The 25,154-nt window shown below is 49.4% G+C and overlaps 1 protein-coding gene across 2 annotated transcripts; it reads left to right on the forward strand.

The window, feature by feature from the left end:
- Nucleotides 1–2,609: 2,609 nt before the first annotated feature.
- Golga7b (golgin A7 family member B) lies at nt 2,610–16,562 on the forward strand. Of its 2 annotated transcripts, XM_031390362.1 has the most exons (5): nt 2,610–2,714; nt 8,991–9,116; nt 12,935–13,087; nt 13,161–13,262; nt 14,444–16,562. In XM_031390362.1, the coding sequence occupies exons 1-5, from the start codon at nt 2,703–2,705 to the stop codon at nt 14,552–14,554; spliced, it is 504 nt and encodes a 167-aa protein (XP_031246222.1). In that variant the 5' UTR covers nt 2,610–2,702; the 3' UTR covers nt 14,555–16,562. The 2 variants fall into 2 exon arrangements, with proteins under 2 accessions (XP_031246222.1, XP_031246221.1); XM_031390361.1 differs by lacking the exon at nt 14,444–16,562 and having other exon boundaries at nt 13,161–13,935.
- The last annotated feature ends 8,592 nt before the right edge of the window (nt 16,563–25,154 follow it).

The raw sequence follows: 25,154 nt of genomic DNA on the forward strand, positions 1-25,154 counted from the left end.
GTGGACACCACTAGATGACGGGCTCATTTGTTAGCAGTGACCGTGGTGGATTTGCAGGCAATCCCAGTTTGCACATTAGTGTCAACACTTGCAGAGCTATGAGGCAGACCCACCTGAATATCTTCCCTTAGCTATTCTGGCATGTCACTTATCCTTAGAGACACAATGTGCTCTTATGAAAAATGGGCAGGTGGAGATGTTGGTTCTGTCAGCTTGTAGTCGGCAAAGTACGAGAAGATAGTAGTGTAGCCAGGGGACAGGCCACACACTGCCTTTAGAGCTTGACTGTCTTTGTCTAAATCCTTCTCATGGGAGACTTTGGGCTTCTTATTCTGGAATACTGAAGGGATGACAACAATATGGAAGTGGGGCTGGGGAGATGCTTAGCAGCTAAAGTGATTGCTGTGTGACAGTGAGGAGTGGGTTCAAATCTCCAAGGTCTATGCAAAAAAAAAAATCAGAAATGGCATGCCTGGAACCCAGTGCTCATATGGTGAGATAGGCCAGATAGCCTGGTCTATGCAGAGGCAAACAAAAGACCCCATGGAAGGTAGAGATGGACAGTGACATTTAAGGTTGTCCTCTGATTGCTTCCCCACGGGCTCTGTGGCATCCATACACTGACTCTCAGAGCATAAATCCACCTCCACACACACATGAGAGAGAGAGAGAGAGAGAGAGAGAGAGAGAGAGAGAGAGAGAGAGAGAGAGGCAGAAAGAGAGACAGAAGACAGATTTTAAAAAATAAAAAAAAATGTGACTCACAGCAATTGTCAGGATTTCAAAATGTATGTGCAGTGTTGAACATACTGTCTGGCACACATTAAGTGATCCATAAATGTTTGGTATTAAAAATAGAAAGTTCTGTTGAATAAATGCTATTAATACATCTTTGGGGGTAACAAACCATCCTAAAATAGTAGGGTTACCATGGAATTTTAAAAGACATGATAATGATATTGTGATTACACAGGAGAATGCTATTTTGCTTTTTGAGATAAGGTCTCATGTCTCTCCACCCACCTCAGCCTCAGGAGCACCAAGATTAAAAGTGTGCACCATCACACCTGGCTCAGAAAAATACTCTTATTCTGAGGGGATGAGTGCTGAAGTATTTAAGGATAAAACTGTGGAATCTATCATTTTCTAATAATCTAGTCAAATTATATACATCTCCTTGATCCAGTTTCCATCAACAAATCCAACAAATCAAAATCAAATGTAAAAATATTATCAAAATCAAATGTATCAGTTCTGGCAAATGTCCCCCCAACCCCCCAACTTCTCCTGTATATTTGGAAAATTTAAAAGAGAAATTTGGTAGAAAAAGAAAGGACCCTAGCTATAGGCTAGTGGAGGCCAACAAGTATATGCTGCAGAAAGAGGATCATAAACCCAGAAAGTGAGACTGTTATTCGAGGTAGGAAATCAGGAGAGGTCTGAACTGGAGTCAGGTCTTCTGGCTGCCTGTTGTGGCATCTGCTCCAGTCCTATGTCATGGCTGATGCTGCTGCCCTGTGGGCAGCCAGGCTGTAGAGGAAGTACCCAGCTCCCTTCAGACACAGATCTGGGGTTATTATGGGTGTGTTCAAAGACACCTGTGTTGGGGTTTCCTTTCTGCTAATTAAGTAGATAAGCCATTTGATTGGAAAGCCTAATGCCACCTTGGAGAGTGGGCATACCGGTTAGGCCTGTGGTTTTTGACTGGTGGTGGTAATTGGGTACTGGGGGAGTGTGTATAAACTCTGGGATGGCGGAAGGAAGACAGAAGTGTAAGGGGTGGGACCTGGACCAGGAGGACCGTACAGAAAGACTGGCTTCCATACGGAGCTCCTTGAAAGAAGGGACCCTAGGGGAAAGCTGGGGATGAAATGTGAGTAAGTATTTAAAGAAAATGTTCTCTCATATCTGCAGCATCTTCCCCTAGCTAATGGAGTTTAAAGGAAGTGTAAAGGAGAAAAGAGAGAAGGGAATGTCTACATAAGGCCGGGTAGTGCTTGAGACAGAATGGGGGAAGGATAGAGGTAGAATTTGAAGGTTTTTGGAAAGGTGGAGGCCGACGGCCTGTGGATAGTCGAGACTTCCGTACTGCAGGTCGGGGTGCCTTGCGGCAGGCAGAGCCCATCTTCCTTCTTCAGCTTCTGGAAGTCCCCGGAGGCGGTGGAAGCTGGCGCAACATTCAAGGAGCTCCTGCAGGGGGAGGGCGGGCAGGGGAGGCGGGGCGCTGGGCGGGGCGGGACGGGGCGGGGCGGGAGCGGAGCCGGTGGCCGCGGGCGGGGCTCCTCTCCGGCGGATGCCGGAGTCTGGGGGCCGCGGCTTCCCCCTCCCCGCCCGCCGAAGCGCTGGCCCCTCCTTCCCCCGCCGCCCCCGTGCCCGCCGCTGCTGCCGCTGTCAAAGAAAAAACCGGGCCATTGCCTGCAGGAGCCCTGGCAGCAGGCGATCGGGCGGTGAGGAGCCTCGGGCGCGGCCTCGCCTCCCGGGCCCGGCTCCCGCGTCAGCACCGTGGACAGCACAGACCCTCTCTCAGGGACCCTCCGGCCCGCAGGAGCACTCCTCGGGTTTCGGCGATCTCATCAGTACCGCGGACAGCGCCCAGGCCCTCGCCGTCCTCGGCCAGCCCACCGGCTCTTCACATCAGCACCGCGGACAGCCCCCCTGGCCCAGCCCAGCGACAGCCAAGGACTGGTCAGAACGCCCTGAAGATGGCCACTGAGGTAGGGGCCAGCACCTTAACCCGCAGGCAATGCCCCAGGGAATGATTCTCCACTAGGGGCAGACTGGGCACGAGGAGAAGGCGGGGGCAGATGGGGGTAGAGGGTGGTTCCCCAGGTTCATGGGGAGAGGTATGGAGTGGCATGGCTTATTAGCAGAGATTTGCTGAGTGGTCCCCTCACCTTTGACATGTCAATCTTGCCCATGCCACCCCGAGACCTGAGAGTCTACTTGTTACTAATAACACCAAGTCCCAGCTGGGCTGGGGTTTCCCTTCTGAACACTGGGTTCTGACTCCTGAGACGTTTGGAGATCCCTGCACACCTGTGTAAGGGAGGGAAGGTGGCCTACTGCTCTTGTTGCTATGCGGTGCACTATCCTGCTTCTAACCCAAATGTTTGACTAGGTAAGACAGACCTTCCTTCACATCCACATTTCCTCAGGAGGAGAATGTGGACAAAGACATGCTCAGGCCCAGAACCCAAAGGGTTGGTTTTAATGAATCTCCTGCACCAGTCCCCACTTTTGAGAATTTCTTTCCTTCTCCATTTGAGTTGCTTTTCCCAGTGTATCCACATTTGTCTGTGTGGGGGAAGAGACGGCGTTCTTCATGGTGTGTCTCTAGCCCAAGGGGCCTGTTAGCTAAGGACAGAATCTTGGCATAATGCGTAAGAAGTCGGGACTTGGTGTCTCTACCCGCAGAGGTTACTCAGGGAGAGCTCTTTATGCATGGTAAAGCTGACACATGGAAGAAAGGATTGGCTCAGTACTCACACAGCATGCCAACAGCAGAGCTGAAAGTTTCTTTGAATGTTTGGAGTGCAGCAGCACACTGGGTCTCCCCAGTTCTGCGGCTGCTGTCTTTTGTGGGGCCTCCCCATTTCCAGCTTAGCTGGATCACTGCCAAGGAGGAGAGCAAAAGCCTGTGAATGATTCTGTGAGATGCCTCTGGGATCCCGGCGAGTGGCATGACATCAGTACCAAGTGCCACTGCCATCATTCCACTGGCTCTCCTGATGTTGCTTGGCATTGTTTGCCTGCTGATGTTCCACAAGGTTAGCAAGCAGGGATTCATACCGTCCCAGAGCCCTCCCATGTGCAGGCAGGCCTGCCAGACCGAAGCAGCAGTTGCTAGTGTGAACTGATGGGCTCCAAAAGGCCTGTCTGTCCTACCATCTCTCCCCTACAGGTCTGTTGTGGCCCACACAGTCTACTCACAGACTCACACTTCTTGGCTGAGGCCAGGTTTCCAGGAAGCTGTTGGTAGTAGGCTTGATGACTCTCTCCTGGGAGAGGCTCTGCTCATAACGCCTGTGTGGATACAAGGCCATGGCACACAGAACGGCTGTGTGTGTGTATGCAGCTCTGTGAAGTGGGCAAGGATGGTGTTATTATCTGCAATTAACAGACAAGAGGACTAAGGCTTGGAAGCTTGCTTCAGCCTGGTGAGGGAGTCAAAGAAGGCTTCATTATCCCATTTTTACAGATGATTCACCTGCAGCGCTAAGACAATAATTTTCCTGGCCTCCATGACCACTATCTTCATGGTTTGCATCGAGGATAGTGTATCCAGGTAGCCAGTGGGATGCTTACCAGAGTTCTAGGGATCTTGAGACAGAACGTTGAGTGAGGAGAGGTGTGTTAGAAAGAGCCAGAGTAGAAGCTTTAAACCTGTGGGTCACAACTCCCTTAAGACCATCAGAAATATCCGATATTTACATTATGATTTATAACAGTAGCAAAATCACAGTTGTGAAGTAGCAACGAGAATAATTTTATGGTTGGAGGTCACCACACACATGAGGAACTCTATTAAAGGGTTGCAGCACTAGGAAGGTTGAGGACCACCGAGCCAGAGGGACTTGGGTTTCCTGGCTGTTCATCTTGAGAACAGAGGGACAGAAGACTGTCTAGGATGGCCAGGAGCTGAGGGCTAACACTTTCAACCTCACAGCTTGGCCTTGGCTGGACTCTGTTGGTGGTGCTGAGAGAAGAAACTCAGGCTCTGCCAAGGCACAGGATGTATGGTGTCTGGGGCTGGGTGACTCATCCCTCAGGGCTGTTTTTTTTTTTTTTTTTTTTTTTTTTTTAATATTAGGATTGGATTGAGATTGCCAGGAAAAACCTGTTGGGGGAAGGAAAACCTCACTCCAGGTTCCCATGGTCATTTCCTTAGCAGTCTAAAGAGGAAGTGGAACTGGGTAGGAGGAGGAGACAGAGACAGAGAGGGGTGGGAAGGAAAGAAAAGGGGGAGGGAAGGGAAGACAGCTTTCCATGGAGACTGAATTTTTTGCTTCCTGATTAGAAGTTGGCATTAGGGAAAGGGTGTGTGTGGGGAACACAGAAGAGGGAGGAAGAGCAGTCCCTGAGTGAGACGCTGACCTCATTTGGAGAGCTTTCCTGAGCCCATTTCCTGAGCAGCGAGCCTCTGAAATGTGTGTCACTAGGAGCAGGGTCTGCCCGGGAAACAGTCCAAATGGCCAAGAAAACTGGGGAGTGGCTCTTTGTTTGGAGGGGGCATCTTGAAGTAGATTTTGGCAGGTCTTTAAGTGCACCCAAGTAGCATTATCCAGGCAGGGTATTTGGAGGTCTGATCTCTGAGTCACTGGCTTGAGCTTGGGCCCGAGTGTAGGCTGAGAAGAAGGGTGGCCCTGTGCCCAGTTTTCCACCCTCAGGCCCTACCTGGCTGCAGTGACTCATGATCTGCATTCCTCTACTGCCACCTAGCCCATCTCGTGATTCTTGAGCTGGCCCTCACCTGCATCTTATGGAGTGAGATGGTTTTTTAGTGAGGATGAATCTGTGGACCAGCTGTTTGTCTTGGGCATGCCAGGCCTCGGAGCTCATTGCATTCCTGCAATTGCTCATTACAAGCCCAGCCTGAGGGGCTACAGGTGTATAGAGACCTACTATGTCACCTGCTGTGCTCCATCTCTAGGTCTCCTTCCTGTCCTTGTTACACTGTGGCCTGGGAAATGGTGCCCACAGATCTCACCTCTGACTTTCCTCCTCATGAAACACCCTTGGTCTTGGCCTCAGCTGCCAACAGACTGAGGTATGGTGATGGGGGGGGGGATGGGCCAAAGACTGTGAGATAGAGGGGGTAGCTCAGTTCTCAGAGACACCCCTGGAAAGATGCTAAGGGGGACTTCCCAGGGGAGACAGAGTCTGCAGCCTCAGGGAGCATTGGGGGTGCCTCACAACCATCTGCAATGGGGTCTGATTCCCTCTTCTGGTGCGTCTGAAGAGAGCAGTGGTGAATACATTAAAAAAAAAAAAAGGTTAACTCTTTATACACATGTGGCCTTATTTAGCCAGGTTAGTCCTTGCACTTAAAAGAATTATCCAAAACATTTAGAAAACTGGATAGCTGATATTAAGAAATTTTGGATTTGTGGCTTCCCTTATAAAATCAGAAGTGTCAGGCACCTGGTTGCACATTCCTCAATGGCAATGACTGGCCAGCTCTCTGACAGACAGCCACAGGCCCAGCCCAGCCCACTGCTCTACCTCTGGAAATGTCTATGTCCCCCATTCCTGATAAGGCTTCTTTCAAGTCAGAGATGAGAGTGGTTCTAATTATGGGGGCTCCTGTTTAGTATCTCTGAAGAAACAGAGGCCAGAGAATGACAGACTTTCAAGCAGGTTGCCCAGGCTCAGGTTTCCCGCTGCCATGTTCAGCAAGTCATCTTTTGCTTGGCCCCTTGGTACTTCTGGATGGAACCACCATAGACAGAGAGAACCATGAGGCTTTTCTTGCCTAAAATCCCACTCTCTACCTACTGCGCCAGACTGTGTGATTTGTGTGCATTCTGTCAGTCTGGCATGCCAAGGCTCTTACATGTAAATCATGTCTCATCTGCTCTTCTCCAGGCCAACAGACACGCTTCAGGGCAGAAGCAGATGCCTAGGCACCTGGAGCCAGGAAAGGGTCTTAGGTTCAGGGTACAGCTATTGCTAGAGACTTGAGAGTGGATGAATCAGTCAAGAGCAAATAGGTCTGTGTTATGTAAGACATCAGCTAACATCTCACTAATTGAAGACTACTTCCTTCTCAGTAAAGTCCTGAGTGGAGCACTCCCAATCAGCAGGCATGCCCTCCAAGTGGTCACTTAGGGACTCAAGCCTTTTCCAGTTCCACTGTCTTTAACACCTGGCTCCTCTGGTTTCTGGGGGAAGGAAGGAGTTTCAGGTCTGTAGGAGTCAAATCAGATATTCACCACGTCCACTAACTTTGCTTAGCATGTGGGCCACTCCAATGTGCAAGGAAGACTTGGAATGAACTTAGTTGTTCGTAGGAGGAAAAATGAAATAGCTGTTCATCAAGAGCCATTCATTAAGAGACACGCCATCATGGGTCATGGAAGTGCCTGCATATATGTGTACACAGGTGTGTGTGTAGGTTCAGACAAAGGATGATGCCTGGGCAGGAAGCCAAGTCCCAGCCAAAGTGGCTGGACCAATTATTTCTGCTTCCTTTCCATCCTCATCACTGCCTTCCATGGTTTAGCCCCATTTTACCTTGAGCTATGACAGAAAGGGACCTATCCAATGGGTCCCTTAGGCTTACCCACTCCTACAAAACTGTCAGAATGATCCTTCTGGAGCTTAAAGAATCCATGGCTGGCTCTTACGTGCTGGCTTTGGAAGGGCATGGAAGTTCACAACTCCATTCTTTTCTCAGGAAAATACATTATAGTGAAACAATAACTAGATCGAGTGGACACACTGATCATTAATTTGTATTACTAAAGCATGGATTTTTTTCCCAAAATTATCACAGGATCCTAGTAGATATTAAAAGGGGGCTTTTCCAACAAAGATACTGCTTAGTGGAATCAAGAAATATTGAGACTGGAGGAGCACTTATGTGCTATTTAATTCATCCCCCAAACTTGAAGTAAAGTTTACTTGAGTTTAGGAGAGCCTTATGTAATGTTCTCTGATTCCTTCATTTCTAAGACCTTGATATACCAATCATCCACTCCTTCTGTCTTGTCAATCACTTTTAGTCTTCTCTAGTTTTAGGCATCTCCAACCTGAAATCCTTCCTGTTGGCAGAGACCCATCCAGTTTGTGATCTCACCCTTGACCGCAGTACACGTTTATCTCCCACTGATGGTATCTATTCTGCAGACCAGCTTTGGTCTTGTTAAATGCTGCCTAGAGCCACTGGAGCAGATCATGTCTTCATTACTTCTCTTTTCAGGGTCACCCTTTCCTCCTCTTTCTACTTCTGGCCAGCCCCCATCACTGAGTATCCCTAACCTCCCCTTAGGACTCCGTGCAGTCCCCAGAAGCCTTAGTGCATAAGCATCTCTGAGTAAATGAGACTTTGTTTCAACCATTCATCACAGTCTGATTCATTAGGCTTTAACTTGCCTTCCTCCCCGGAGCCCATAGACTGCCTTTTGCTCAGTGTCTGGAGAGCCTGGCACTAGTAGGGACTCAATAAATGAGAGAAAAGTGACTGAATGGATTCAGCTTAATTACACAGGATGAACTAGCTTTCCTTCTCTCTGCCTTAGGGCCTGGTCTCCACTCGGTTCCAGTGCTGGGCGTATTTTGCCAATGGTGTGTTTGTCTCCAGTGTGAGAGACTGAGACTGGAGGGGGCTTGTATAGTGCCCACTCCCCTTAAGGGCCAGGCCAGTGTCAAGTTTTCAGATTGGATGGAGAGACAGAAGTCATGCCACACCTTCCTACCAAGGAAAGCTATTAATTCAGCGCCTGGCCCCAGTCTACTTTGTATTCAGTTCTGTCTGCGGAAATAGCCATTCCCAGGCCTTTTCTGGGTTAAGGAAACCATTGTGGGTGCTTCCTGGCCTTCCAGAACTTGGCCTAGACTTCAGTCTCCTTTGGAGTTCAGGGAGACATCCCAGGTTTCCTCTCTTCCACGTGCTCCACTCCCCAGCCTGCTTGTGAACTCCACTTGCAGGGCCTAAGGCTTTCATCTTTGTCTGTGCTGAGTTTTCCAGTCACAGGGCCAGTCACCACTGTGCCTCACTTCCCTTTGCTAGAATCCATTTTTGCTGTGGTTGACGGCTCTGAGCCTCTCGTTTTGGTCCAGCCTTGCTCCTTCTTTAGGCTTCACACTACAATGACATCAGGAAGCTTCTCATGTGAACTGTACAAGGCCTGTTTCTCTAGGCCCCTGGAGCCTGGCTGTGTGGCCAGCCTATGCCTGTGTGTCAGGATTAAGCGAAGCTTCAGAGCCCTCTGTATCAGTGCACTGAGACAATGGTCCCCTAAGCATGTGTCCCCTGTTCCTCTCCTCAGGTCCACAATCTTCAGGAGCTCAGGCGAAGTGCTTCACTGGCCACCAAGGTCTTTATCCAGAGAGACTACAGTGACGGCACCATCTGTCAGTTCCAGACCAAATTCCCGCCAGAGCTGGATAGCCGGGTAAGGGCTCCTTTTGGGTGAGGGCGCCTTTTTCTAAACATGAGCTCCACCTCTGTGGTGGCACTGGGAATCAGGTTGTTTTGTTTTGTTTTTTTAATCCAATCTTTTTAAATTTTTTTAATATTTTCTTTATTTACTTTTCAAATGTTATCCCCTTTCCTGGTTCCTCCCCTGCCCCTGGAAACCCCCTATCTCATCCCTCCTCCCCCTGCTTCTATGAGGGTGTTCTGCCACCCACTCACTCCTGCCTCCCTCCCCCTGGCATGGCTAAGATCAGATATTCAAGTGACAGGAGATGCTGGCAAGGATGTGAAGAAAGAGGAACACTCCTCCATTGTTGGTGGGATTGCAAGCTGGTACAACCACTCTGGAAATCAGTCTGGTGGTTCCTCAGAAAATTGGACATAGTATTACCTGAGGACACAGCTTTACCACTCCTGGGCATATACCCAAAAGATTCTCCAACATATAACAAGGACACATGCTCCACTGTGTTCATAGCAGTCTTATTCACAATAGCCAGAAGCTGGAAAGAACCCAGATGTCCCTCAACAGAGGAATGGATCCAGTCTTTTGTTTGTTTTGTTTTGTTTTGTTTTTTAGACACAGGGTTTCTCTGTATAGCCCTGGCTGTCCTGGAACTTACTCTGTAGACCAGGTTGGCCTCGAACTCAGAAATCCTCCTGCCTCTGCCTCCTAAGTGCTGGGACTAAAGGCATGTGCCACCACTGCCCTGTGGATCCAGTCTTTTTTTTTTTTTTTTTAGATTTATTTATTTATTTTATGTATATGAGTACACTGTAGCTGTTGAGATGGCCATGAGCCATCATGTGGCTGCTGGGAATTGAACTCAGGACGGCCCCACTTGCTCCGGCCCCGCTTGCTCTGGTGTAATACACTGTAGCTGTCTTTAGATAGCACCAGAAGAGGGCGTCAGATCTCATTACGGGTGGCTGTGAGCCACCATGTGGTTGTTGGGATCCGAACTCAGGACCTTCGGAAGAGCAGTCAGTGCTCTTACCTGCTGAACCATTTCACCAGCCTGGATCCAGTCTTATATGTCACATAATGTCACAAAATGCATGACTTGTTCAGGTGCCTCAAATGGAAAAATGATAAATCCATTGGATTGTCTTGCATTTCCACACAGAAAATTCTCTGGAAAACTAAACAAAACAAAACAGAAAACCTCAGACTTGTTCCAGTCCAGCTGCTCAAATTACCCCAGCATGAGAATTCACTAGAAATCTTGTTAAACAAATGTAAATTCCTGAGTCCTAGTGGGTGAGATTAGGTGTCATCCACACTTGCTGATTCAATAGCTGCCCTGTGGTTTAAGCATCTCTATTTGTTGGCAGCTGGCCTTAAGCTTGGTTACACACTAGACTTTTCTCGGGAGCTAAAAAAACTCAATGCACCCCAAAGCACTTCAGTCAGAATCCTGGGTAGTGGCGCCTAGGCACTGGCAATGTTTTATGCCTTAATTAACAAATTAATTTTTTAAATTTAACTAAAAATTATTTTAACCATGGCTGGTCAGACTTCAATTTTTTTTTTTTAAATGAGGAATTCTCAGGTGAAATAGAATTGAGTGGTCCCTAGATCCTGCTTGGGCAGTAGCTGGTTGTCTCTCTATCACAGTGCCTTTATCACAGTGCCTTTATCACAGTGCCTTTATCACAGTGCCTTTATTACAGTGCCTTTTCCCACTCTTGGCTGGATTGGGGACATTTGTGATCTTTGGAAAATGGGAGACCAGACAAGACATCTCCTTGGGTAGGGTAAGATGACAGTAGTAATTGCTGCTCTGACCTAGCCCTCCCCGTCCTGGGGCTGAGACTGGAGTGCAACGTTGCCTTGAAAAACTGCCCAAGAGTTGTTAGTGTGCAGCCATCACTGGGCACCACCACTAAGCCCTTGTTTCAAAACTATGCCCCATGGCTGCCAGGGTCAGCATCACCTGGGAAGCAATGCAAGGGTTCACAGCTACCTTAGAGCCCCCAAATATGAAAGTGTGTTAACCAAATCCTTACACACACACACACACACACACACACAGAGAGAGAGAGAGAGAGAGAGAGAGAGAGAGAGAGAGAGAGAGAGAGAGAGAGAGAGAGAGAGAGAAAGAGCTTCAGGAGCAGAAGAGTCCTTCAGGACTAGAATCAGGAAGTGACTCACCAAAGTTATTAGAAAGTACTGCAAGAGCCTGGTCACACTGATGCAAGCGCATTCTGAGTAGGTAAGGACGAAAGTGGATGCTATGTGATCAGAGTGGTGACAGGTAGCTCAGCAACCCTGGGGAAGAGCTAGGGGCTCTTCCCATGCTTTTACCTGTCTTAGACTAAGTGGGGAGGGAGTCTGAGGTACCAACTTCATGTGATGGTGGTGACTTCTAAAGCAGTCAGCCAAGGCTCGTGCTTTTCTCCTGTTTCTGACGGTGTACAGCCCCCACCAGGCAGGCAGCTGCCTTAGAGCTGGCTTGGGATTGGGGGAAGAGCAGAGACCTGGTGCTTATCTATGTTATAGACCAGGCCATTTGAGGAGGCATGAAAGATGAGGTGTGGCTGGTCTTTGCTGACTGAATCCTCACTGGCTCTTGGAAAACCATGAGCATCCCATTCTTGTGTAAGCATACCAATCCTCTGCAGGAAGTATTAGGGCAGTGGTGGGGGCAGGGAGGCCTCAGGGTTCCTGTGGTCTCGGGATCAGAGAGCAGTACTCACCTGTGAGAAAGAGAGTGGGGTTTCAGGAAAGCTTTTGGCACACAGAACATTCTCAGTGTGTCTTATTGTTACAGATACAGGCCAACTCCCTGACTGTACACACACACACACACACACACACACACACACTCACAGGTACATACACATACACCTACACACACAGACACACACACAGACACACGTACAGAGACACACAGACCTACACACAGACACATACACAGACATACATAGACGCACACACAGACACACACAGAGATACATATAGACAAAGACACACACAGACACACACCTACACACAGATACACAGACACACACAGACACATACACATTACACATAGACACACACACACACACACACACACACACACACACACACGACAGCTGTGGCAGTTAGTGACTTCTTAGCTGGGATGAAAAGAGCCCCTGGAGAGTCTCTTCTAAGCTCTCACTTCAGTTGCAGGCAGCTGAAGCCCCTTCCAAATCAGGAGAATTTGCCCTGGCACAATCATCACAGTGGGAAGTGATCTCACCAGAATACATGGCTGAGACATAAAATGTCTAGGACATTCAAGTTCTCAACCTGTAGGTCGTGACCCTTTCACAGGGATCACACATCAGATGTCCTGCATATCAGATATTTACATTATGATTCATAACAGTAGCAAAATTGCAGTTATGAAGTAGCAAAAAAATTATTTTGTGTTGGGGGGGGGTCCACCACCACATGAGGAACTGTATTAACAGGTCACACAGCATTGGAAAGGTTGAAAACCACTGATCTAGGACATCATAGGTCTCCTGTTTCCAAGGGAGGCCAACAGCCATGTTGGTTCTCATGCTTCAGGAAACTAGCACAGTACCACCAAGCCACTCACACAGGGCCACACGGTTAGCTCATGGACAAGTCTGGACCGAACTCCAGGTCTCCCGCGCCTGACCTCTGTCTGTTCGGCTTGCAGCCCCTCAGTCATGCCTGTGCGACAGTATTTCACCGCCTCCCACCCACGCGGCCCCAGGACTGTTATCCGACCCCACCAGGGAATGCCCCCATACTGAGGAGGCTAACAGTCTGCCTCTCTGCCTCTCTCCCTCCAGATCGAGCGGCAGCTCTTTGAGGAGACTGTGAAGACCCTCAATGGTTTTTATGCGGAGGCTGAGAAGATTGGGGGCAGCTCCTACCTGGAGGGCTGCCTGGCCTGTGCCACGGCCTACTTCATCTTCCTCTGCATGGAGACCCACTATGAGAAGGTGCGGATTCCCCGTCTCCCCTCCCCCAGCCACCTTGCCACAGACTCATCTTTAAGGACCTCTGTTTCTACAGGTTCTCAAGAAGATTTCCCGTTACATCCAGGAGCAGAACGAGAAGGTCTTTGCTCCCCGAGGGCTCCTGCTCACGGATCCCGTGGAGCGCGGGATGAGGGTTGTATCCTTCCGGGCTCTTCTCTGTGAGGTGCAGAGCTGTCTACCCAGCGGGCTCCTTGAGGATGCTGCTAGGAAATGGGAGCCTCCTGAGGGCCCTTCCGGGATCCCACACACCACCGGTTGTAAGCGTTCCTCACCTTTAGTTATTGGGATCACTTGTGAGTTTCAGGCATTGTGTTCATTGAACTACATGCTATCAGTGCTTAAAACAGGCTAGCCACCATGCAAAGGATTTGAAAAATACCATCTCATGTGATCTCCATCACATCCCGAGAGGTTGGCTTTTCCTACCCTCCCATGTGAACCAGGACGCCGAAGGGAAGCTGGCTCATTCACAAACCTTCGAGCAGCAGATTGTCACAGTCAGGATTTGAGCCCAGGTTCTCTTAACCTGTAATGCTGTCTGGTCCTCAAAGAGTCTGCACGCCTTTCACAATCTCCTTGAACAGCCTGTGTTGAGCCCTACTACCCACTGAATACAGAGGAGCAAAATGAGCGGCAGAGTGGGGATGCTCTATGGGTTGGCTGTCTTGGTGACAGGCTGGGCAGGGGGTGGACAGGAGTTCGGTGAACTGACCCCATTTGGAACAGTAGTTCAGGTGAACAGCTCCCCATGCAGTAGTTAAAATAACGTATTTTACAATAAAGCTGAGAGAAGAGTTCAGAAAACACAACCCCAGAAGCACACATATTTCTCCCTGATTCTTTTTTTTTTTTTTTTTTTTTTTTTTACGGAGTCCTTGTGTTGTGTTCAGTACTCAGGTAGTACTCCATTTAATTTTCACAGGAACCCCAAGGCTCTGTTGGTGTCCCCAGTTTGTAGATGTAATAATTGACTGTTGGCAGGTGAAGGGACTGGACTGGCCTAACTGGAGTGGGACATTAGGGATCTGCGAAGGGAAGTGAGTGTATCTAACGCCATTTCCCCGCGCATCTGTGACTCGGGATCCCATAATGCATCTCGAAGAAAGCCAGACTCTGTCCGTGGGGATCCCGCCGTGCACTCAGCCCTGTGTCCTCTCAGAAACTGTTAGCTGAGGCTTGGAGAAGGGTTTGTTTGGACGTCAGTCGGGCCTCTGGTCTTTGGGCATAGCGGGCTTCAGGTCACAGACTCATTCTGGATCTGAAACTCGTTTCCCGATTAGCAGCCAGGTGCCAGTAGCTCCTTAACTACCGTCCCAGATCGAGATCTCCATCTATGAAGACCGGTGCAGCAGTGGTAGCTCCAGTAGCGGCAGCAGCAGCGGCAGTGGCAGCAGCAGCGCTGGCGGGGGAGGGGCGGGGGCCCGGTGACTGGCCGAGAGTCCCTGCCGGGAGGTGTACGGACGCAGCGAGGGGCTGGCAGAGCTGCGCAGGCTGCGCTACCAGAGCACCCGCTTCTGAGTCTTTCTCTGGGCCCACCCTGCCATGTGACGCGGAAGGGAGGGTGACGGCCCGCTGTTCTGTCCCCAGCCTTTGCCCCTTGGCAGGTTCTTCTTCTTTCTGACCCTGGATCTTTTTTTTTTTTTTCTTTTTTCTTTTTTTTCTCCCAAGAGGCTGATCTGGGTCGTCAGAGCCAGACCTTCCTAGGGGACCCAGCTTGGACAAACCCTCTCTTTCCTGCCTCCTTCCTCACTCTAAGGAGGGCCTGGAGAATTCCCACCCTGCATGATACTTCACCCTCAAAGACCATGTCTACCTGGACGCGGCTCCTTGGGGCTCTTTCTAAGGCCCAGCGCTACTATGGGCTCCAGCTTGTCAATGGCCCCACCTCCTCATTGGAGATCTGGGGAGATAGGTGCCCCGGGAGCTATTCAGCCGCTCCAAAGGGAGTGACTTTCCTGTCCTTCACTCGGAGCCGAAAGTTCTCTCAGCCTTGCCAAGAAGTACTCAACTCTGAGACTTTGAGTCACCCCACCAGGAACTGATTTTGGGGGTTTGGCCTAGGACTCTGATGGGGCCCACTGGGGTACGGTAAAACTCTTTGGATGAATGCAGCTGGACAGAGCTTGAACTCTTGATGCCAATTCCTGCAATCGTGTGCATACATGTGGAATGCACTGTGTGCACAAACGTATGTATGTATGTTTATGGGTGGCTAAGCATGTACACATGTGAGTATACAAGTGTATGAATATGAGTGCCTGTATATGTATGACTGCACAAGCCAAGGTGTTTATGTACGCATGTGTGTATGAACCTATGTTTATCCGAGTGAATGAGGGAGAATGTTAAGTGCGTGTGGGCAACACATGCATGCAAATTATGTATGCTTGTGCACAAGTGCACGGGCGTGAGCATGCATGTCTGTGTGTAAGCATGTGTGTGTGTATGTGTGTGTGTGGGGAGAGAGAGAGAGAGAGAGAGAGAGATTGATTCTGTTGTGTGTTCTCTTTGGCTGCTGGGCTAATGACTACCAAGCCCTGTCCTGTCCCTGTCACACTGGTCTGCAGAGCCTCCTGTGAGTCCCTTGTAGCCCTCTGTAAGTCAATGTCCTAAAGCTGGGCTGTGAGCTTGGCTCTTCCTCCTGGTCTTTCTCCCACCTTTGGCTCTATTGTACACATTCTAATGGAGGGATGGTTGGGGTCCTAGGAGAGCAGAGCTAATGTCTAGGTGGTCTTTGGTGCCCCTCTCCCAGCCCCCATGGCACAGTGGGGCCACAGATGCTGCACATTCAGCCTGCCCAGATGTCAGGACCCCGAGGCCCTTGTAGATGAGGCTTCCCTGGACATTCAAGGCAAACGTGCCTTTTGTGGGAAAGCTAATGGTGCTGTGGCTCCCTAGAGGAGCCAGGTGAAAGGAAGGCATCCTGGGGCCTGAAGACGGGCAGAAAGGGGCTGCCTACCTCAGCGGGCGGGAGGTGCTAGAACTAGACAGGAAACACCAGCCACTATCAGCAGCTTTCTGGAGCTGAAGGGCCTGCTTCTCGACAGGCCAAAGCAGCAACGGCATGGGTCCGCAGGAGACTGTGCTGAGGCATGGAGAGGGCTGGCCAAGCGCCTGAAGCCTCAGGGAGCCTGAGCCTGATGAGCCCTGGTGCGATGAACCCCTTCTTTCCGAGCTGCAGCCCCTGATTCCTTACAGCAGAAGCCTGTGCCCTCTGTAGCCTGCTGTATGTCCAGGCCTTGAGTCTGACTTTGCACAGCCTCTTGGGAAGGTTGGGAAGAGGCAAAATGGAGACCTTTTGTTTTATTCTTCTCCCAATAAAAGGACTTGCCAGCTTGAGGTTCCATGCTGTTTCCACTAGTCCATCCAAAGAGAGACTGTGTGTTAACCTTTGGGTGGAGCCAGTAGGTTCAAATAAAAGCTAAGTCAAGAGTAATTTAGCAGTGAGATAAGGAGGACCTGTTTCTTGAATTCTTACCCCAGGTCAGGCACTGTCTGGGGCTGAGTCACTGGTCTTTCAGTGTTGAGGACTAGAAGGGGCTGGCAAGATGGCTTAGCCAGTGAAATGCTTGCCATATAAGCCTAATGACCTAAGTTTGAGCTCTGGAACCCATGTAAGGGCGGAAGAAGAGACCGGTTCCGATCTTCATACACATGCATGATGGAATGGTATACCTCCCAACCCTGTGAATACATTAAAGTTTTAAAAATATTAGCAAGCAGGTAGGTATTGAAAACTAGCCTAGCCTATAGCTTGAGTTTCACCACATTAAGTATTTATTAACCACCTATGGTATACCAGGCACTCTGATAAAACCGCATTCTAAGGGATAAGGGTGATTTAAGGATTAGCTGAGTCTTCTCAAAGGGTCCAGAGAGGTTGGATAGCATGCACTGCCATAGAGCTAGTGGAGTTAAAGCCGATTTCCTCCCAGGTAGAACGTTGCCTGAGGTTTTGGTTAGCTGGGGCATGTATACAGATCTTTGGGTCAAAGGCCTGTTCCAGAAAGGACCTCATTGGACCACAGGGAGTGTCCTGGAGTGGGGTCACAAGGGAGGTCTCCTCTGAGGGGTGCTGAGTAGACTTCTGCTCAGGAGCTTCCTTTGCTGCTAGTAAGGGGCACATGGCCCTGGGGAGCCCGGGGCTCTGCCTCTGCTCAGTCTTGGGGTGTGTGTGAGTGGGTTGGTAAGCGACTCCGGTGGCAGTGGGGGTTCCTGCTTGGGTTCTTCTTGGGTGGGAAGTTTGCTGTGGCTTGAGGTCAGCCTTGAGCCTCAGCCAAACCGTTTAGAGAGGAAGTCCTGCAGATGGCTGGGGATTTCCAAATTGGCAAAATTCACCCAACACTCCCCCGGCCCCCCCACCCCACCCCCAGTGCTTGACTGGCTGAGACACATTCAGCTCTCCCACTTTCAAATGGTAAGGATAAAGAGATAAAAGGGTAGCTCCTCTCGAGAGATGGCCCAGCAGTTGAGAACACTTCCAGAAGGCCCGATTCACTTTGCAACACCCACATGGCTGCTCACCTGTAACTCTAGTTCAGGGGACCTGACACTTCTGGCACCAGGCACACACATGATATATAGATATACATGCAGGTAAACACATACATATTAAAAGAACATTTTTTTTTTAAGGAAGAAAGATGGTAGCATTTGTTTGAGGCTTATTGTATGTGCACTAGGCTAAGCCACCACATATTTCATTGCTTAGGCCTCTGGTGGACTTTCTATGGTGTGTGTTACTATGCCCATTTTACACAATTAATTTTACACAATTACTAGCAGAGCTTGGCTTTGCATCTAAGAAGGAGCCTGCAGACTGCAGAAAGGCACATGGCTCCCTTAGATACTCAGAGACTAGAGCGGTAGGTACCCAGGGAAGGACCTAGGACTATTTGTGTCTGGGTTCCTCAGCAGGCCTGGCACCTCTATGCCCCAGGAGCATAGAATTATGGGTGGGCTGTGAGCACAGGCGTGGACAGCACAGGGACAGCTCAGTGGATGGCAGGGGAGACCTGACTTGGCAGATCTGGTGAAGTCTGGTTTTCTCTGCCACCTCTGTTCTTAAAGCGGTGGCCTGTCCCCTCCGGCTGGTTGAAGCCATATCATTACTTCCCCTTGTTAAGCAGACACAAGCCACAAAAGATAGGTCATCCCTGGTTCCCTGTGAAGGGCACGGCCATCCTGACACACCCCACGCAGGTTTCAGTGCATGGCTTCTCTTTGCTGCATGCATTACCTTCTTCCTTTGGTTAAAGACAGCCTGTGTGATGCGAAGACTACAGGGTTTATATAAATTCGAGTGCCACCAAGTGGTGGGATCACGTCCTGCAGCCAAGAGCTAAAAGGCTACAGAAACGCCAACCACCCTAAGCCAGCAGCTGTTGTGGCCTGGAAGTTGTTTGCAGCATCTAGAGGTGTGGGTCAAGGCAGGAGTCCTGAGACAACCACTCTTTCTCCCCGACAGCCATCTTCAGCTGCTTCAGGCACTGCTTGGTCCAGGAGCCCCTCCTCCACCTCCCATGAGGTCCCGGAAGGAAGCATCCTCTGCTGTCCTTTGCCTTCTAGACCAAGGAAAAGCTAGGGAAAACACAGCTCCCAACAAGACCCGACTCTGAGCTCTGACTTCAAGCCTGCATTAGAGGCTGCCTGAGCTTCCTCCACTATCACATAGGAAACCACACTTCACACAACTGTTCAGACCTAATCCTGAGACCTGGATTAAAAACACTGGCTCCACAAAAATAATCAGACACAGCCTGGGACAAGTTCAAAGACAGACGCAGCTGCCTATCTGAGGTGGAGGAGAGGGGTCTGGAGCCTCTCTGGCTTTGAGGCTGGAGAGCTGGCAGCATTGGGGCCTCACTTCTTAAAAATTCAGTGTACAGAATACATGAGATATATGCATTTTTTTGTGTTTTATTGTTTGATAATATTAACCAAAAAAGTTTATTTGCTCCAAGGTAGGAAAAGAAAGCAAAGCACAGGGCTGGAGAGATGGCTCAGCAGTTAAGAGCACTGACTGCTCTTCCGAAGGTCCAGAGTTCAAATCCCAGCAACCACATGATGGTTCACAACCATCTGTAATGAGATCTGATGCCCTCTTCTGGAGTGTCTGAAGACAGCTACAGTGTACTTACATATAATAAATAATAAATCTTTTTTAAAAAATGCAACGCACTAGAATTCATACTGAAGATCTATTAACATGCTTCATGTTAACCCGGACAGTTGCAATTCAACATATGAAGTGTGTATGTGTGTGTGTATACCTCTCCTGTTTGCTGTTTATTGTGGATATTTATAAAAGTGTTTCATCTCATAGGGTGAGGCCACCAAGAGAGAAGGTCCCTGTGCCTAAGAAAACCAGAAAAGGTTCACACCAGCTTTTTTTTGTGTTTTTTATTTTGTTTTTAGACAAGGCCTCATTGTGTAGTTCCAGCTGTCCTGGAGCACACTACGTAGACCAGGCTAGCCTTGAACTCACAGAGAGCCATTTGCCTCTGCCTCCCAAGTGCTGGGATCAAAGGTGTGTCAAACACTCTACTTTAACTGATATCTTAACCTCCACCCGCCAGCCCTTCATGTAAAAGCACAATCAGTATTTTTGTCTGGGAGACACAATCCATAGCTCTTAGCAGAGTCTCAGAGGTAAAGGTTAAGAATAGTCAGTCTTGAAGAATCATTGAGAAAATGGCTGGAAGTGTGCCTGGCATGAGATCAGTGCTCTGCAACGCCAGCATCCTTTTTGGCTTTTAGAGTCTAGCATTTGAGGGTTTTCACATGACTCTTCTCGGGTGACTCCTGAGGCTATATTTTTCCAGGCGGCACCAAGGGCAGAGTACGCTATGCTCACAGCTCTTCTTTTAAGAGGTCCTTCAAAGGACCTGTCCTTTCAGCATCTGTAGAATGTGGGATGCAGGATGCAGTGCATAGCATCTGGAGTGGCACCAGGGCTTGTGTTTTTGACTCGGGGACAATAGAGGAGCAAATGTGAAAGTGTCAGGGGCAGCACCAGCCAGGGGACTTCCCCCCCCCCCATGCTCTCCCCTACCCCAGCCACTCTTTTAACTTCCCAGAGCCTGAGCCTGGTCCTTCGTTAATAGCAGCATCACAGGAATGCATTCTTGTAAGTGATAGTTGGTTTCCTCAATGTAAGGTATCAATGCTATTGTGGAAGGGACACTGGGACCTCATCATGCAGTGGACTCGTGACACAGCTAAAGCTTCAGATCCTCACATGGGGCTAACAGGCTTCAGTGACACATGCGCAGGAACGTTGGTGAGCATCAATGCTCCATCTACTTCTCTAACACTCTGGTGGGTGGTCATACTTGAAGTCTGATTTTATATGTGAGGAAACTGATGTTCCAGGTTGTTTAGGTAGCTTGACAAGAGCCCACAGCTGAATGTCTCAGAGCAAAGATCCGAACCTAAGTCCCCGACGATGCATCCTGATTCATTCTGCCTCTGCGTGTCCAACAGCCAGGAGGGAGATGTCACTCTACCTGGGCTGACTTGTGAAGACAGATTCCAGACCCAGAGTAAAGCACATGGGCAAATGCAGAAAAATTAGTTTTGGAGGGGGATGGAAGGGCTCGTTATTTTGGAGTAATTCAAGTTATTGATTTCTGTAATGGAAAAGTGATTGGGGACCAGCTACCACCTGAGAGCAGTGTTGCTGGGTGTTTGGGAAGGAGGAAACAGCACACACAGCTTACAAGGTCTCATATATAATGACAGCCCCTTTCCTGGCTGTCCCCAATTAATCAGTAAACCCCTTGAGGGTGGGGATCTTGTCTACTCATGTCTCCCCTCCCATAGCCCCCCCCCCCCCCGTGCCTGTCACGATGCCTCGTCCTTGGCACTGAGTGGGAGATGCAGCCTATCACAGGCTGCCAGGAAGGAGAGGATGCAGCTGTGCAATCGGAAGGCCCCTGGGCAATGTGCTGCTAAGAGGCAGATGCAGATAGGCAGCGCTTAAGAGCAATACAATTGAACGGCAAATGGCCACCAAATAACGCAATTAAAAGGCAAAGGCAGTGGTCTGGCCATCCCCTGAGCTTGCCACAGCTCTCAGTAAGATCACTCTGGTTGTGTTTCTCTGGATCTTCTGGAAGAGGAGGGGACAAAGAACACATCCTGGCTCAACTTAGCCCTCACCCATACTGCCTGAACATCATGATTTCAAGCAGGAAAAATCCTTTTGGACTTTCATGGGTTTTGTTTGTTTGTTTGGTTGGTTGGTTTTTTGTTTTTTGTTTTTTTTTTGGCCTGGAACTCTAGGCCTAGGTATTAAGAAGGTGAAAAACCATGGATGGATGGACGGAGCAGAGATTAATTGACAGATATGTGGGTAGATACAGAGAGTATGGGTTCAGGAGAATGACTGATGGATCAGGACTGAGAGGGCTGCCTGCAGATGGATGCTTGGAGACCCTGGAGAGGCAGGTGAATGGATGAACACTGATTGGCCCTGTGTTCTCCTGAGCCATTCACAACACAGGCCTGGACTCTTCAAAGCCAAGACTCTGCGTTTATCCCATCCCCAAATGAGTTCAGCATTTGTAACTGAGTGATGGATGTGTCTTGCTGGGAAGGAGTCTTCTAGATCTAATATTGCCTGGTTAATGACTTATGGATTGTTGTAAAGTCAGGCACCACGAGAAGTGCAGCCAGGACTTAAAGGCCTGGGAACAGATTTCATAATAATATCACATTTCATCAGCTAGGTGTTGCGCAGAGCCCTTTCCTGGAGGGAGCCTCGCTGCCCTTCCTCAAGGCGTTTACTACCCCACTCTGTGGATGAAGAACCTGAGGCTCAGAGGGGAGACGCTGTGCCATGTAAGCTCGATCCTTTGATTTTACAGTCTCTTAGTGAGGAGAAAATTTCAAGCGTAGGTGGACAGAAGGAAAACCATAGGGATCTTGTACTGGGTCTCTAAGAAGTGATGTGGCATTTGGCACATGGGATACCTTTTTCTTGGACTAAGCTATTGTATTTTTTTTTTTTTTAACGACAGTGTCCCAGAGCTAACCCCCAATTCTCCCCCTTTCTCTTCTCTGCATTTTCCCGGAACAGCAGAGAACATCTGGTTTGCCTCCCTCTGCCTGTTTTCTACCTGTTCTGTCACTCAGGAGTAGTCAGGAGCTGTGTTTCTCCTTCCATAGAGGGAAGGAAGTCAGCCCTCGGCTCAGAGAGGCATCGGCCACTCAGAGGGTAGGATTCTTTGTGGCTGCTACTGGGCTGGCCATGCAGAGGAGCTACCTTTACCGAGGTGAGCAGTCTCAGTCGGGTTTTCTTCTTTCCCATAAGCTGGTGTGGTGGAATGGTGCATGAGCTCTGAGCAGAGCTCCCTAGGCATGGTGACAGATTCTCCTTGCTCCCCTCCTTGCTAGCTCTTAACCCTGCCTCCTTACTCTCAGCTGCCCAGGTGTCTCCTAGAGTGGGTGGCCTCTGTTTTGGAGTGCTTCCAGGATCAATCGTGTGGTTCTTTCTGTCACTTGGTGGGAGGAACCAGTGCTACCCACTCATTCTCAAAATTGTGGTTGCACACTTCTGAAACACCGGAGCTTTCTAGGAAAAGAAGTGGAGAATAGTAGTCTGGCCTGAGGTCTTCAAAGGAGCCATGGGCAGTGTGGGCCCAGGGGAGGACATATGGGGTCACAGAGTCTATGGTCTTCCATCTTCCTGTCTGCAAAGCACATGGCAGAACTAGAAAAGAAGAGCTCTCAGGTGCTAACTGCTTGAGGAGTCTGTTAGTGTTGATGGGGACTATCTAGAGAAGTGCCGTGGCTCCCAGCAGCCTCTGCTCTGTGTGGCCCAGTTGACCTCATGCCCACCCTGCTCCATTTACCTTATTTTATAAGTACTCTCTTTGGGAATGGTACCCTGTGAGCACTATGCCCAATCTGGCATATCCCACGGCTAGAAGCTGGGCTCTGCCCCTTGATGGCTATTTGTGGTCCTATGGTCTCTTTCTCACTTACCTGCCAGCCTCCTGGGGTAACCAGTGCACACCCCTGGCTGTTCCAGGCACAACTGTGGGGAAGTGTGGGAGCTTTGACATCAAATAGGACCTGGCTCCACCATTGATTTTGGTATTTATTAATAATGAAATCTCTAATTTATTGGGAGCATACTCCATGCCAGACACTGTAGCATGTTTAATACAGCAACTGTGAGATACCCATTACTGCTAAAACTCAAGTTTAATAAATGTAAGCTTCATACTCATTTTAGAGATGAGAAACTGAGGTTCAAGAATACTCTACCTACTTTAATTTTTTTTTGTTTGTTTGTTTTGATTTTTCGAGACAGGGTTTCTCTGTGTACCGGAACTCACTCTGTAGACCAGGCTGGCCTCGAACTCAGAAATCTGCCTGCCTCTGCTGCTTACCAAGTGCTGGTATTAAAGGCATGTGCCACCACTGCCCTGCTCCTCTTAAATATCTATTTCTCCTCCTAGGGGCTGAGCACTCTGGCCCACCCTACCTAAAGTAACAGTCTCTCTTTACCCAGGCCCTCACAAACTCCACTGATGCCTCTCCCCTCTTCCCCAATTCACTTGGGATTTTCTAACACACAAGACTTTACCACTGTGTTTATGTGAGCATGTCTTGCCATATGTCAACATGGAAGAAATGTTGCCAGTGTTGTTCATCAATAAATATCCAAAGCCACTAGAGTAATGCACAGTGCACAGTAGGCCGGTAGTTGATTATCATAACTCCCTCGGGTGCAAATTACCTGGAAACTGAGAGCACACAGCTTAGGAACCCAAGCTTCAGAGTAGACAGTTTGGGGTCTAAATTACAGTGTTGGCCACTTGAGTGAACTGTCACCCTGTGCAGCACGTTTTTCTCAAGCCTCAGTTTCCTTGGTAATAGATTAGACCAGTAACATTTGCCTTTCGGGATGGAGTAAGGATTAATGCAGACATCTATGCAGTTTTTGGCATATAGTGGGCATTCTGTAAATGTTAGCTTCTCCCAGAAGATGCTCTTGTGCCTTCTTGCTTCTCATTTCTCCTCTGATGGTCTATCCTCTGACCGATCCACTGCTCCACAGTGCTGCATAAGAAGGCAGAGCTGCTGAGGGCAGAGGCCAGTGGAATCATCTGTCCTGTCAACTAGCCCTAGCTGCCTCCTCCTTCCTCCTTCCAGGATGTACCTGTTGCCAAGGAGACAACTTCAGCCCTTGGCATGTTTCTGTCTCCCTGTGGCTTGGCTACTGAGCTTACAAACGAACGGAACGAGACACCAGTGACCATGGGCAGAGAGGTAAGGGGAGGAGCTTGACTGTGTCCTCCGGACCTGGGAGCCTGGAATCTCTGGAACCCTGAGATAATGAAATGTTCTCTGCCTCCATGTGTCTAACACAGGCTGTGTTGGAGTTCTTGCTTGGTCCAGACTTCTTGGTCGGGATGTGATGCCCGAGCCCTGGGAGGGGGCCATAGCAGCCAGAGTGACTCATATTCAGACTCTTGGCCCTCGGAATGGCACCTTCCCAGAGTAGGGACTGTGGGTGATGGAAGTGCACTGGAGAAAGTGACCAGGCTGGCCTGGTGAGGGTGCTCTCTGAGTGGGTGTGGCCTGCTCTTCCTGCAGGCTTTGGTGTGACCTTGATAGGAGTGCTTCAGCTTTCAGCTCTCTGGGGACTCTGTTTCTCCCTTACCACTTAGCCCTTGCCTCTGGAGAAGGGTGAGAGACGCTGGCTTCTGCCCAAACCGGTTGGCTACCTGAATGAAGTGGGCAGGTGTGGCAGGTAAGCACGCAGGTGGGAGACAGCCAGACTGTCTGGGACGCCACCCCACCTTTGCCTATCCCAGCTGTGTGATTCTGGGGAACCATTTACCATCCCTATAATTATAGCCTTTTCCTCTAGGGATTGCTGCAGGGATTAAGCGAGTTAGTTCTTGTAAAGACTTTATGTCTTACCCAGATATGCCGAGCTCACTCACTGAATGTCATTATTGTCATTCTGAGGGGGGACATTCCTGGAGGAGGATGCATCAGACAGAATAAA

The sequence above is a fragment of the Mastomys coucha genome, unplaced genomic scaffold, assembly GCF_008632895.1.
Source record: "Mastomys coucha isolate ucsf_1 unplaced genomic scaffold, UCSF_Mcou_1 pScaffold21, whole genome shotgun sequence".
In the NCBI taxonomy this organism is placed as follows: Eukaryota; Metazoa; Chordata; class Mammalia; order Rodentia; family Muridae; genus Mastomys; species Mastomys coucha.

What these genes read in the sequence shown, in the direction of transcription:
- Golga7b (XM_031390361.1), top strand. An exon ending in CGCCAGAGCTGGATAGCCGG is followed by an intron (nt 9,117 to 12,934) that starts GTAAGGGCTCCT and finishes CTCTCCCTCCAG; the next exon opens with ATCGAGCGGCAGCTCTTTGA. An exon ending in TGGAGACCCACTATGAGAAG is followed by an intron (nt 13,088 to 13,160) that starts GTGCGGATTCCC and finishes CTGTTTCTACAG; the next exon opens with GTTCTCAAGAAGATTTCCCG.